Here is a 15783-nt window from a genome sequence, read left to right on the forward strand (position 1 = left end):
AGGGTTTGTCAAGTCAAGAAAATATTTGTGTCAAAAGAGGATCTCCTCTCTGGTTGAGAGGGAGTGATGTTAGACATCATATTCTCCATGTGTCATGCACTAGACCAAGGACTAACAGTTGTAAGTCTTAGTGAAGGCACTAAGGAGAATAGAGGATTGGACAAGCAACTGAGATTGATACTCCTTGAGGATAGAAAATCCAAGATAGGAAGTTGACCGACACTCTTTGAGGATTGGACATGTATTTAAGACAAGAGTGGTCAAAGAGGACCAATGTTCTTTGAGGATAGGTAATCCAAGATAAGAATAAGTCTTAAAAGGACATACCTAGTGAACATCCAGATGAGGTATATGCCAGGGAGTGCGGTGTTTCACTTAAAGCCTCCCAGCATTATGCTCTGAAATAAGAAGAGCTTGTCAGTTAAAGGCGTTACTATGATGACAGTGATGGTTATGATATTGATGCTTAAAAGATGGTTTATCAATTTGACTCTTCTTATGAGAACTCTTTAGTTTGAGAATATCCCTGTATTGGTTGTACAATTATGAATACCTCCCTAATTAAGAAGGAGTGTTGGAAAAGGTAACTAGTTCCGATCTTCATAATTGTACTCATGTCATTATGTATATCTTATGTTATAAGCAAAAGAAAGAAAAATATTATTTTCCAGCATGGGTTTCATGCTCTATTTGAATGGTCGTCTAGGTCAAGCATGCATTTCATGCTCCTGGGGTTTGTCAAGTCAAGAAAATATTGTCCTTGAGTCAAAAGAGCCTATGTCATATATATAAGACCCATTGGGCAAGTTGTAACATGTAAAAAAAATTATTGATTCTAGAAAGTCAAAAATGACAAGTTGGCCTAGGAGAGGCCCATTTGACCTTATGTGAAGGGTATATAAAGGAAGATAGTTCGGCCTCATAAGCACACACTTCTACAACTTGATCCCAAGCAAGAAAGAAGGGAGAAAAGGTCTAGAAAAAGGGGGCATCTCAAAAAGAAATCGAAATTCTAAATTGTGTGATCATTTTCTCTCACACATGCAAAGAATCTAGGGTTTCTGCAATTGTTGTAGGGCCAAAAGTTGCAGGCCGAAGTTGCAGACCTAAAGTGAGGGTTGAAACTTTGATTGGCACAGACCTTAAAGGGGTTGTTCTTTGTTGACTTTGGTTGACCTTGTCTTGTCTTGATGGAGATCTTTTGGAGGGATGACTTGGTGCTTGAAGGTGGTCTTGGTCTAAAAGTTTGGGTGTTGGATTTCTCACTTGAATTGATTCTATAAGAAAAGAAAAAGTTATTTTTTGGGTTTTCCCCTTTGGAGGGGTTTTGCCCTAGCTTGGAGCCTAATTCTTATGTCTATTGATTTATGATCTTCATAGTTTATGCTCTTGATAATTGTTTGATGAAAAAACCTAATAAAGAACACCAAAAAGCTAATTAAAGTTCACAAGCAATTATTAAGAAAGGAGAATTGTCTAAATAAGATGCCCTAGTAGATTCTCCAACAAATATAAACCTTCAAGAACTCACAAACTTGCAAAGTCATTCCCAACTTTAAAAAAAAAAAAAACAAACAAACAAAAAAACTCCATGCCCTCTAAAATTGTTCCTTGTATTTTCCTCAATATTAGAAGCCACCCTCTTCACTAATGCAGAGGTGGATTAGTGGAATTTTACCATTCACCTTTCCCAAACTTGAGTTGTTTTGTTGAATATCTTCAAATGTGATTTGAAGAGTGTCATGGAACACCAAGAATGTGATGATTACAAAAATCATATATAGTGTGTATAAACCTCTCAAGCTACCATGAAAACATGATTATCTAATAATTCATGTAGCTAAATTTAATCTTTTCTAGCTCAAAAAAGTGTCACTACTACCAATACTATGTAAAGGGACAACCATTTCAGATTAAAATGGCTATGACTACAAAGTTCCCACTAGTAGGAAGTATAAATTGAACTTTGGTGACACCTCCCAGGGAAATCCAAGAAGCATGGGAAGTTGAGTACTCGGGGATATAAATGGTACGAGGAAACAAACCTGGTTGAGGTGATTGTGGTCATAGAACATATCAAAAATCTCTCTCTACAATATTAGCAGTCAATGAAATTTTAATAAGATTCTGAACTCATCGAAGACATCATCTCTAGGAAGGTAAAGGGAATGAACTGGTTAATCAAGAGAAAAGTTGAATAGATTCATAAAACCTTTCGAGACAATGGGCTCACCAATTCTCAAATCCACCATGACGGGTATAGGGTGGTGGACTGACTCACTAATCAAAAGATTACATCATTGGGCAATTCAGTTCAAACTTAACTGAGTCAGATGGTAGTAGAGAAGAGGGGTTGGTAGGTTGGTTTTACAAGTGTGCTCAGCCTTGTAGAGGTTGACAGCTCCTTGTTGAAGAATGCAATGAATGGAGAGGGTAAGAAGACCCCTCCCTTATGTGGAAGTGATGCACTTCTTAAGTTTTGAAGCCTGGCCTTATTAGCCTGATTCATGACAGTTGTGTTTCATTATGTGTTCACACATTTCTTTATTTCGTCTCAAGAATAGAGGATGGGCTGCCAACTCCTCTATTTATGTTGTTCATGTCTGAAAATGTTAATACTATGTTTAATTGTCTATGTTTAAATATAAGCTATTAGATGCTACGTTGAAGTTTTCTAAGCCCAAGGGGTTAGTTCAACTGTTCGCCATCAGTCTGCTAGTTCCATGTCAACAGTTGCACAGTTTAACTAGTTCCACACCAACAGGTGCACAGTTTGAACCCCTCTAGGTGATGTGCACTAGTTTGCACTGATGGGTTTACCAGAAATTCCATCCACAAATGTAGAGAACCATCCCTTCAGTTTCTCCATGAGGTTTCCCTTGGACAAAAAAGAATTTTACACTTTCGATTAGTTATCAACAGCAGGGATAGAATATTTGAGCCTTTTCTCTGTTTCTCAGCCTAGGCATTTTAAGGAAAAAACAATTCTCACTACAACAAGGCTAGCACTTGAACATTAGTACAACTGTTATGGTTAGTTTAAAATTCAAAACCCAAAATAACTGTTAGAAAATCAATGGTTCAGATTTACCAGGCCACCAAATTTCAATTCAATTGACACTGATATGGCCATTGGCTACTCATATACCATAAAGAAGGGTCACATATAGGATTTGGAAGAGTATCTTGGGATCATTTTTTCTGACCACCTTTACATATGACCATTTCCCATTCTCTGATAAGTAGCAAGTTCTAAAATGGAAAATTCAACCATTGAGAAGATTTTAAGTCAGATAACCTTAAGCAAATGTGCAATTTTTAGCATTCTCAAGTGCCTCGTAAGCTATTTTTAAAAATTTGAGCAGATGTGTGATTTTTAGCATTCTTTAAGTGCCATATAATCTATTTTTAAAAAACTTACAGCTGATTAATTTGATTTACTTTGGAGAATGTATTTTACTTTAACTAAACTGAATTATAGGTGCAACGTTGTAAAGTATATAGGTATACATAAACTAATGCTAAAATTGACACACGATGTTGTCATAGAAGCGGATTTGTTTTCCCAACTCGAAGTTAGGTGTGGAAACATAAATTAATTTTATAAAAATATTAATCAATTAATTATATTAAGATACACCTCAACCCTGCCCATAATCATTAGACTTTGCTTGGTTGGGAATCCTCAACCACCTCAAATACCAGGACAATACAAACAAAGAATCCAGAACTTATATGAATGCCAAAAATGCAGTGCCAGTGATTCTCTGGCACCGAGAAAATGCTTCATGCTGATGGAAGTTCTACAAGATCCAAATTAGCAGGATATGGCGTCCAAAGACCCAGGCCTCCTCTACTTTCTTTCATCACGCTGCCATTGCCTTTAAACTCATCTGTTGACTTCACCCATTCAATTTTAGACGAGTGCTCACGGGTGTGTTTATGTAAGATGAATAATGAATTATATTCACAGTTGGGGAACATAAAGAATGGAAATGATCCATTCAACCTATATACAACATAGCCAAAACTAAGCTGATCTCGTGGTGTCAACAGGTTAACCTCGTTGAACCACAAGCAGCAAAACAAATTGGTCAAAGGAGTATGCTCCCGAATAATGACTGCACCCTCTGGAACATCTGCAAGTACTTCAATATTTCAGTATTTTATTGTTTTAACGACCAAATAAGCACTCTGAATTTTAAAATTTATCGGAAAGCCGCATGAAGACTTACCACTTGGTGTATGTTTCTTCTTGCTCCAAGGCTCCATTCCTTCATAACGATATATTTTCATGTGCAAATCAATCAATGGTCTTGCATACCGCTTCCTTCGTTTGTTAGCATCTGCTTCTTCATAAATACTTCGATGATGCTTATGCTGTGCAATTGCAAATTTATGTCCCCCTCTCCATAAGTACCTGGAAGGAGAACACTATCTGTAGAATGTTTAAAGGATAAAATATTTAAAAAGTACAAGAACGTGTGCTGAGATGTCATAATACAGCTCCCTAAAACCATGTCATGACAACCTTCTCTTTTTTTTGAGGGATTTGATGCACAACTAATTTACTAAATCATCAAAGCTATTACTACAGACCAATTTAAGATCATGGAATAATAAATTGGCAGAAAGATTACCAAGTTTTTTGGCAGCTCCTGAAACTGTTACTTGGAAAAATGAGTTTTAAGACAAGTGATTATATTTTAAAGAGGTCATAATACATTTTCCAAAATGGCCATCGTCAGTTTTCATTTTTACTGCTGATATTACCGGAATTGCTAAATTAACCAAGGCTAAAGAGGTGACTCCAGGTAGGGACACTCATTTTCTGTTAATTCAACAAAGCACTAGTTCCTGAGAGAAAAAGGTGAGTCTTTTCAACTTGGATGAAAGGTTTGAACTTGGAATCTGGGATTTGCAGGAAAAAATCCAACAAGTCTCTTAGTTGGCTCAAATCACAAGATAACAAACTTTCAAGCTTATAATTCAAAACGTAAATAATCCCTTGAGATGGAATAATATTTTCAGGGTCACGCACCTTTCAAGTATAAGCAAGGGATCCACAATAAGCTCCATCTTACCATCGATCCAAATGCTGTATTGAGCATCTGGAAACAGCCTGTGTGTTAATATTTTCGGAACTTTTCCATTTCTTCTAGGTTCGTCATAAGGCGGATTCCGTAATAATATGAGACGCCATACACCAACCCATCGTCCTCCACTACTATCCTCCATTAATTTTCCATTTTTTCTTATATAACTAAGAGTTTTCTCATCCACTACCATTAGAAAGCAGAAGAGGTTTTTGGAGCGAGCACTTATGTTGGAAGGCTGATGGGGTGTATCATAGCCATCAAAGATACCAGAAGCAACAACATATTTACATTTCTTGACATATTCCCTGTCTACTGCGTCCATATATGCACCACCATTTTGGATAAAGCCGCAATGTACCTGACATAGAAAAGGAGTATATGTTAGAAATAAGTTTGATCTTTGCATCTCATTCTAGACACAATCGTACTTCTACGATTCTACCTGACAAAGGATAACAAATCCCAAGGAAAATTTACAACTCTTTTTTTAGATGCAACCAACCTAATATAACTGCTCAAAGCTAATCCCATTGTTTATTGGGATAGCTAGCATGCCAGTGTAGAAGGCACGCACACACTATTCAGCTCTGAGATTTGTTTTAAGAATGATGAGAGGCACTTTATAAATAAGAAAGGCAGTGAAATTCCTTTCAATAAACTCAAGTGAATCTTCTTTGATTCCTTTGACGAACACAAATTATACTACATATGTGTGTGCAACCAAGAAATTGGCATGAAACTCAGGCCCTTCACAATAGAACATGTTCCCTAATTTGCAACTTCTAAACCCCTAACTTAGAACTGATGTTTAAAATAGGGTATCTTAATATCTTCTTCACTTTATAACACAATTACCAATAAGGCACCCATCATCAGAATGCTGTCTAGTTTCGTCATAATTACAGAATTTTTTATGCTGAGGGGAGATGGAGGAGGAGAAAAGGCAAGGGAAATTTCCATTGTCATTATTTATTTTGAGGTTATTTATTTTACGGTTGTGCTTTAAATGTTCTTTTTTACAATTTCCCTTTAATTTTTAAAGCAAATTGCATGGCTCTTATTCAAGGGAGGAAATGGATGGGAAGCCCATTTCCTGTTGAATGTGTGAAAAAAATGTCCCCCCAATAACATTTTAATGAACTGGTTGATGCAGTAGCATCATCAAACCATCAACAAAGACCACCTATCCCAAAACTATGCATGTGGAGAAATTCTCATGAGGACCTATAAAGAACTGGATGAATATTGCCTGAAGGTGAAGGCATTGAGAATGCTGTGTAACAAGTCACAACATAGGATTGAATGCCTCATAACAGGAATAAGGAGGGACTCACAGAGTGTCTCCATTTAAAGTAGAAGACTGTAGTGTAGGAGGGTGGGAAGGAATTGGTTCTGTGGAGAACCATTAAATCCACCAAATGAAGCCTTTGTATGCCTGAGGCCCAAGGGTATAAATTGATATTTGGCTGAATGTCATTCTGTGGCCTGCATGCCAAAATGATAAGAGGTTTTTCAGGATCTCAGAGTCTACCCTACAAATTCAATCTGGCAATCTTATTGACTTTAGTTATATGTATTTCTCTTTCTGTATGATGCATGAGTTGAGTAAATACTGAGTTACCACTTAGCAGCGAACTTCTGGGCCTGTTAAGTTTTGGCCTTTCCCTGCTGCAGAAGAGAACAAGATTGCAGAAGACATCCCAGTTGTGAATGAAGCTGGGAAAGAGTACTACGGAACTGAACTGGATATTTGCTATCTGAAAAAATAAGTCCTCAGAAAACAGGAAAATTGATTTGAAATACAAGATGTCTCAGTCGAAGGAGTTAGGGCAGAATTAGTCTCAGAGATCATAGATCCAGAGGAAGTTAAAGACATCGTTTGTTGAAAATAGTAGTGAGTAAGGTCTTCTTTGACTTGTGCCTTAGTCAAAGAGACCACAAGCAGCCTTTCTTTCGCATGCACAAGTTCATATAAGTTAGGACAAGTTCCTAAAAGTTAGGACAAGTTCAAGAAGCAGTTTAGCTCATCCGAATAGTTGGAGGCTCAGTTGTTTGTCTCCTAGTGTGAGTTAGAAGTCTCAATGGTTATTTGTGGCTAGGACAAGTTATATCAGTCTTTTAGACTCAGTTAACTAGTCAATCACAAGACCAAGTTCCAAAAATAAACTTGCCAGATTTAGATGGGTCGAATTGCTTATAAGGAAGTCGAAAGGCACAATTGTAATCATTGTTTTTGTGAGCACAAGTTTGTGAGACAAGACAATAGAGAGCATGAGTTTGTGTGAGGAAAGTTTGCTTGTGGTGTGTGTATACTTCAGTACCAAGTGCACATAGATTGAGGGATTGCGCTACAAAATAGGGAGGCCTATGTGCACAGATTTACGAGCCCAGTGCACTGGAAAGTAGGAGACTTTGTGCGCAGGAAGGAAGGCTTGTGCACAGAAGAATTCAGGCCTGGTTGTACGCAGAGGATAGGAGCAGAGATGAAGTAAGGATCTGGGAAAGTCTATGCTAGGCCAGCAGGAGAACATCTCTGTTCTCATAGACAGATTGTCTTGTATTTGATCAAATTACTCTATCAATAAAACCACAGCAAGCAGAGGGTTTTCCTAGTTGGGTTCCCTAGAAAAAAATTGTTTTATTGTATTCTGTGAATGTGTATTTAATTCTGTTCTATTCCACTGCAAAAGAGTAGAGAAATTATGTGTCTTGGTGTTAAATATTAGTTTCAGATTTGCTCACTACAGCAGTTGCAGAATTGTCAAGGATTTTCTACATGGTATCAGAGCAGGGATCAGAATAGAGACCAACAGCGAGATCAGTTTGTGACCAGCACAGATCAGTCAGGAAGGGCAACACTAGCTTGGAGAGAGCTCTCTAAGCAGGATGGCATCTCAAGGATTGAGATCAGACCATTGTTTAGAGGGAGCCTCTAACTTTGTCTCTTGGAAAAGAAGGATCATGATAGTGTTGGAGGATAATGGTGTGGGAGAATTCGTGAAGCAGGCTATCCCACCACCACAAGATGCCCAACAATTCGCCCAGCACAATAAGAATGATATCAAGGCAAGGAGGATTATTCTAGCAAGGGTCAGAGATCATATAGTTCCTCATATACATGAGAAGAAGACAATTTTTGAGATGTAAAAAGCTATTTTAGACCTCTATCAGAGTACCAATGATACCAGGAAGCTTGCTTTTAAGGAGAAGCTGAGGAGTATCCGGATGAGCATTGGAGAACCAATTGTCACATATTTGTCAAGGTTCACTCAGGTACGTGATGAGCTGGTTGGTGTGGGCATGACTTTATTAGAGCATGACCTTGTGAGTTTTGCTCTTCTAGGACTTCACAAGCCATGGTATGGTTTCCAAGATGCGGTAAGTGGCAAAGAAACCTTTCCCAGTTGGGAAAGGCTATGGACTGTGAAGCAAACAAAGTTCCTTCTACGGATTAATTACTCCAAAAGACTTGGAATATGAAATTATCCATTTAGGATATAAATATTATATTAAATAAAAATAAGAATGAATGATGATTTACAAATGAGAACGAGAGGCTTGCTTATATACCAAGCAAGTGTCTCTTCATGAAGAGTCATGTCTCATTTAGACATGCCTCTTTAGCCTAATTACTATTTAATTAATAATTATTTATGCTTATTATTATTTATATTATTTTACATTTATTTATATATATATTTTATTTGTTACATTGCCTCCTTCCTCAAAAAGCTTTGTCTTCAAAGCTTGTCGATGACAAAAGGTTTGATCTCTTTTTTGGCTTCAAACGTCTTTCTATCTTGAAACAATCATCTTCATCGATACCAGCTGATATGATTTTCTTAGTGACAAACAGAATTGTCGCACTGAGAAGGGATCAGACCATCCCAGATTAATCTTTTGTATAGTATTCTGATCACTAGAACTTTGTAACGACTTGGCATCATAAGACGAGATTGATTTTACGTCATTATTCTCTGAAACATCAATTTGTTGTTTCTGGTCTGAATGGTCCTGATACGTAGATTGGTTGAGTTGTCTATTCTCACGATTTGGATGTTGATAGGGAACTTTTTTGGTTTGACTTTCCCTTATTGGGCATGTGGCAATTTTTATATTTTCTTCTGGCGAAGACGTTGTTGAGTTGGTTATGGAACATTCACTTGGGATGTTCATTGTCTGAACTGCAACATCTACGTGTGTCGTTTCTTCAACTGACTTGTCTTCTTGAGTTGTCATATTCATTGGATCGGTATTTGTTGTTTTGTCATCAACTTGAATTCCTACATTTAATGCTTCCTTCTTGATAAGTTGTTGTACCTGGTTTTCTAACGACTTCTTATCCTTCTTAAGTTTCTTAATTTGCGTCAACAATTTTTCACTATGGATTTTAAGTCGGGAAACTTCTTCATTTTTATCAACAATGATTTTATTAATTTCGTTTTGCATATTTTGTAATACTTTTTTACCTTCTTGAGAAATTACTTTTGAAATATCTGAGATATCTTCTGGCGTTACTGAGTTTGGTTCCAGTGTAAAATCTTGGAGCGTTATTTTCTTCTTTTTGTAAGAAAATGTCAAAAACTTTTTTTTTGTATTTAGAATAAAGGAACCTAGAGTTTCCATCCATGGTGATCCCAAAACAATGTCACTATCATTAGAATATAAGGTTTTCACGGTGAATTGTGAGGTAAAAGTGTAATCTCCAATACTTAGGTGTAGATTGCTTATGTCATATTGTTTGTCATATTCGCCAAGAGTATTATTTTCAACTATATTTGATTCAAGAATCACCAATTGGTTAGCACATTTAGGACTAACATAATTACTTTTTTCCGCAGGACTGATAGTGATTATGACATCTCTTCCTGCGAGCGATCCTTTGATTTTAAATAATATATCAACACTTTTACTAAAGGTTTTAAGAAAACTTTCATTTCTAGTCTCCATTTTACTCTTTAAATATTAAATAAATTTTTAAATCACTCTTTTTTTTTCTTTTTTCTTTTTTTATTATATATATTCTCTTAATCTATAAAATATATTCCACTTCTCTCTTATAAAAATCTAATATATATATATATATATTTCAAATATTCTCTTCTTCTTTTTTTCACTCTTTTAATAAAAAAAATTATATAATAATAACTTTTTTATATATAAAAATAAATTATATATACTATATAATTTTAATTTACATATATTATAAAATTATAATTATATAAAATTTATATATACTTTTTTGAGACCCACTTTTCCTTTTATATGTAACTATATAAGGCTTATATAGTATCCTTTTTTATAATTATAATAATATTTTTTTTCTCAGAAAATTTGGATGAGACGTGACTCTTGGTATGGTCACAATCTTTAGATTTGAACGATTAAAATTATTTAGATCACACTTTTTTTCTCCAATGTTATCAAAATATCTTTTACTTTTAAAATACCATGGGCAATTACCATGGGTTGTTTCTAAAACCACGGGCTTCTCCACGTAAAAAGTTTTAAATATCACTTGGTATGAGATTTTGTATCCCTTTTGTTTTTTATTTTACTTTTAAAATACCATGGGCTATTACCATGGTTCGTTTTTAAAACCTCCTATAAAAAGTAATATTTACCTTTCACATAAGAGCTTTTGTATCCCTGTTTTTTCATTAACTTTTAAAATACCATGGGCTATTACCATGGGTTGTTTTTAAAACCTCTTGTAAAAAGTAATAATATTTACCTTTCACGTAAGAGCTTTTGTATCCTTGTTTTTTCTTTAACTTTTAAAAAAATTACCATGGGCTTGTAAAAAGTAATAATATTTACCTTTCACGTAAGAGCTTTTGTATCCTTGTTTTTTCTTTAACTTTTAAAATACCATGGGCTATTACCATGGGTTACTTTTAAAACCATGGGCTTCTCCACGTAAAAAGTTTTAAATATACTTGGTATGAGATTTTGTATCCGTTTTGTTTTTTTCTTTTACTTTTTTTTCTTCTTTCTTTTTTTATTTTATTTACTTATATATATATTTTTTTGGTTAATTTTTTTTTTATGGCCAAAGGCCTAGAAAAACGGAAAAAAGGAGAAACTCCCAAATTCTGAACAAAATGCTTCAATTGTACAGCAACAAGGTTGACAAATTTCGATAGCCAAGGACCTGGATAGGAAAAAGAGCTTTGTGCACCGATTAAGCAACCTAGAGGACCGAACTGCTCTGATACCTAATGAAGCGAACAAAGTTCCTTCTACAGATTAATTACTCCAAAAGACTTGGAATATCAAATTATCCATCTAGGATATAAATATTATATTAAATAAACATAAGAATAAATGATGATTTACAAATGAGAACAAGAGGCTTGCTTATATACCAAGCAAATGTCTCTTCATGAAGAGTCATGTCTCATTTAGACATGCCTCTTTAGCCTAATTACTATTTAATTAATAATTATTTATGCTTATTATTATTTATATTATTTTACATTTATTTATATATATTTTATTTTTTACAAACTGACTACATTCAAGAAAAGATCTGGAGAGGGACAAGAGATGGTAGATCAATTCCGACAGTGGACAAGGAAAACTTTGCCCTGGCAGACAAGAGTGGCAAGGCCAAGGGCAAGGAAGGCCAAGGAGTGGTCGAGTCCAGTCGGAAGGGAAAGAAAAAGGATCTAAGCGAGATCAAGTGCTTCCATTGTCATGAGCTTGGACATTATGCCACTAAGCGTCCAAAGCGGAAGGAGTTCAATAAGGATCATGTCGCTGCATCAGCAGAAGTAGATGCATTTTCTGCCCAGTTCGAGAAAGATTTCTTGTTAATTGCTTGCATGGCAAGCTCAGCAGACAACAGTATATGGTATATTGATTCAAGAGCATCCTTCCACATGATCTGGAATAAGAAGAATTTCAGCCACCTAAAGGAGAAGGACATGTAGTTTCAGATTGAGCTAGAAGATGATGGTAAATATGCAGCTAGTGGAGTTGGCACTGTTAGTTTTTAGAGGGAGTCAGGTAATCCTCTTCATCTTAGAGATGTTCTCTATGTTCCAGGATTAAAGCAGAATCTTGTTTTGGTAGCTACCCTTGAGGACAAGGGTTGTGATGTCATCTTCAGCAAAGGCTTACCTCCAACACTTAGCTTCTGGATGTAAGAAGCAAATAGGTCTGAGGGTGAAGAACCTCTATAAGTTGCAAATAGAGACAAGCACGGTCTTGAGCAGCAAGGCAGGAAGTTCTCAAAAAAGAGAAGTGATGGTTGAGCGAAAGCATGATAGAGCTCTCAAGATGGAGTTTCAGCCAGTATCTTGGTTTGAGTCTAAGCTAGTTGGCAGTGGGGCTGACTAGCAAGACGATTGTTATGTAAAAAATTAGTTAATTTTAGGGTTATTATTTAATTTTAGGTTTAATTAGACGAAAGGGCACGATCATAAGATCATGCCCTTTCCCAAAGGGTGCCCATGGCGGTATATAAGCCAGGAAACCCATTGTAAACAATCATCATCTGTCAATTCATCTTTTTAATAAAAATATATATATATATATATATATCAAAAGTTTTTCACTTCATTGGTATCAGAGCGCGTTCGCTCCTCAGGCTATATTCATCCGCTGTCAATCACAATTCCCATACGCACATGCCCTCCCATCCGCTGACTCCACCTCCCTGTCTACAACCAACCACTCTATAGCACACAGCTTTACCGTTAGTTCACGGCCTGTCCACGCACCTTCCGCCATACAAGATTCTCTACGCATACAATTAAACCCTCCGCATCAGTCCGTTGTCTGTCCGCCCTTCCGCCAGTGCTCGACCCTATCTGCGTCGTGTCACTGCCCGACTCCAGCCGCACATACGCGTCCATACAAATTGTCTGCGCATACAACCCTTGTTCAACCCCAACACTTTGGTGATTTCCGCTAAAGGTTTTTTGAACGATCAGCAAGAGGCGACCCCCACCAACGAATGTGACAGTCAAAAAAAACAAAAATCCACTATATATTTTCAAACATATATAACGTTATTTCCAAATATATATAACGGTCGTCCAATATATATTTTCAATATACATAACGTTATTTATGTATAAAATAAAATATATATTTATAACGTAAAAGATATATCCTTAATTTATATATAACATATATATATATGATATATTATTTAATTATATATAATTTATATATATAAGGTTAATCTAATTAATTAATTTTTTAATTAATTAATTAATTAAAAAATAATAATTTAAGCTGGTAGATAAATACACGCCCCCACAAACCCGCTCAATGTCGACAATGACAATGGCAGATTTCCAAAAAAAATTGTTGGTCTCGGAGCATAAGATAAATAACAACCACGATGAGGTCAGTGAAAGATTAGATGAATTCCATATCAAGCTTGAGAGGCAGGCTGACGATATCAAAAATCAGGTTAACCAAATAAAAAATCTTCAGGATACAACAAATCGAATAGAAACAAAGATGGAAAATCAACATGTCCAAACAGAAGCAGACATCAGAGAGGTCTTAACAATGCTGAAAATTCTGTGTAAAAAGGCAATTGTACACCCGAACAACTACTAAAAGAAAATGAAGAGAATCAAGAACACATCTCATCAAAGTCAACAAAGTCAACAGACTCCCATGAAAAAGTTGAATTCCTAAAAAAATCAGCGACACCCCACCAAGAAGTGAGTAACACAACCCTTACAAACAAGCAACTCTGGGATACCTTTACCAATCAACACCCCTTTTTCGCTCAACCATTAGCAACATACCAGCGAAGGGCAAAAGTTGAGATGCCTAAATTCGATGGAAACGAAAAAACAATGTTGCATGGATAAATAAAGCAAAAGAATACTTTGAGATATATGACATCAATGACGATGACGAAAAGCTCAGGCACGCATCCATGAAAATGGAAGGGGAAGCATATAATTGGTATATGTGGTGGAAAAAGACAACACACGTCATTAGCTGGAGAAAATTTAAGGATGCATTCTTTAAAAGATTCCAAGGTGTAAAGGAAGAAGAGTTCTTTTCAAAACTCATCAAATTACGACAAAAAGGAAGTGTGAATGAATACACTCAAGAATGGGAGACCTTAGTAACACGAGTACCTAGGTTATCAGAATCTCGTCTAATTCAATCATACGTCTCAGGACTCAAAACCCATTTACAAGCAGAACTTGAGATGCATGACATTACATCAATAGAAGTAGCAAGACGAAAAGCAAAAACAGCAGAAAAGAAATTCGAACCAATATTTTGGTCAAAAGCAGAAAAAACATATGCAAGACAAAGGATACCCCAGTATGTGGACTCAAATAATACAAGATATGTTCCACCACATTGTCGTGAAGATGAAAAATATAACGTGGAAATGCAAAGGATAAAAGATGGTAAATGTAAACGTTGTAGTGAGAAGTGGGACCCCAAACATAGATGTGCCAAAGGAAAAGAACCAAAGAACCTATATAATTGTGAAGCAACCAATGATTCGAACAGCGAAGATTATGACATAGAAGAAACAGAAGATGCCCCAAAATTCTCATCAGAATTAGATGACGAAAGTATTCCGCAAGTGTCATTATCAGCTATGACAGGTATATCACAACCTCAGACCTTAAAGTTAAAAGGACACATAAAGAAGAACAACTGAGTGGTTCTCATAGACTCTGGTAGCACACACAGTTTTTTAGATGCAACCATGGCAAAGAGACTGAATATTTTTTCATTTCCCTTACCAAACATGAAAGTGATGGTAGCTAACGGTAAGAAGATTGAAAAGGTGGGGAAATGCCATAAGGTCAATTTGCAAATTCAAGACTTTAATCTAGAGTCTATGTTCTTCACGGTACCGTTAGAAGGAGTAGATGTAGTCTTAGGTATCCAATGGCTACGAACTTTGGGTACTTATGCCGCCAACCATCAAGTACAATTTATAAAATTCAAATGGGGAGGTCAGAAGTACAAACTACACGGATTCCAAGCACTAGAAAATCAAGTTGTATCATCATCTCAGATGATGAAGCTGAGTCGAAAAGAAGCACCTACTTATGTAGTACAATGTCACCAATTAGAAATGTTATCTGCAAATATGACCAGTGAAGAGTCACCAGAGATACAAGATTTATTTCAGAAGCATGAAAAAGTATTTCAAGACCTACCTATGGAGATGCCACCTAATAGGGAAATTAAGCATACAATACAAGTCAAGGCAGGGTCAGACCCTGTCAACATCAAGCCATACCGATATCCACATTACCAAAAAACGGAACTTGAGAGATTAATCCAAGACCTTTTAAAGTGTGAGACCTTGATCATCTTGGAATATCTGATCAAGTGGAAGGACTTACCCGAAGAAGACACTTTCTGGGAGAATGAATCATTCTTCAACAGCATCCGTCGTTACTTATGCTTTGAGGACAAAGCATTCTTTCGAGAGGAAGGCAATGTTATGTAAAAAATTAGTTAATTGTAGGGTTATTATTTAATTTTAGGTTTAATTAGACGAAAGGGCACGATCATAAGATCATGCCCTTTCCCAAAGGGTGCCCATGGCGGTATATAAGCCAGGAAACCCATTGTAAACAATCATCATCTGTCAATTCATCTTTTTAATAAAATATTTATATATATATATTTTCTGCATATCAAAAGTTTTTCATTTCAACGATGAGGAGCA

The 15783-nt window shown here is 36.0% G+C and overlaps 1 protein-coding gene across 2 annotated transcripts in view; it reads right to left on the bottom strand.

Annotated features, from left to right (window-relative positions):
- Nucleotides 1-3595: 3595 nt before the first annotated feature.
- Nucleotides 3596-15783, bottom strand: part of LOC149167469 (Sept9 (DUF616)) — a 108548-nt gene continuing 96360 nt past the window's right edge. The window contains exons 5-7 of one of the 2 annotated variants that reach the window (XM_089433002.1): nt 5042-5457; nt 4236-4420; nt 3596-4139 (exon numbers count right to left, since the gene is read on the bottom strand). In XM_089433002.1, the coding sequence (XP_089289128.1) occupies nt 3787-4139; nt 4236-4420; nt 5042-5457 (954 nt within the window). In that variant the 3' untranslated portion in view covers nt 3596-3786. Of the gene's footprint in view, nt 4140-4235; nt 4439-5041; nt 5458-15783 lie in introns of those variants that run through there. The other variant, XM_089433003.1, reaches the window with a different exon arrangement.

Source organism: Pinus tabuliformis, chromosome 5_1 (genome assembly GCF_031772625.1).
Source record: "Pinus tabuliformis cultivar Carrire ecotype Pingquan chromosome 5_1, CPIR1, whole genome shotgun sequence".
Taxonomy (NCBI): domain Eukaryota; kingdom Viridiplantae; phylum Streptophyta; class Pinopsida; order Pinales; family Pinaceae; genus Pinus; species Pinus tabuliformis.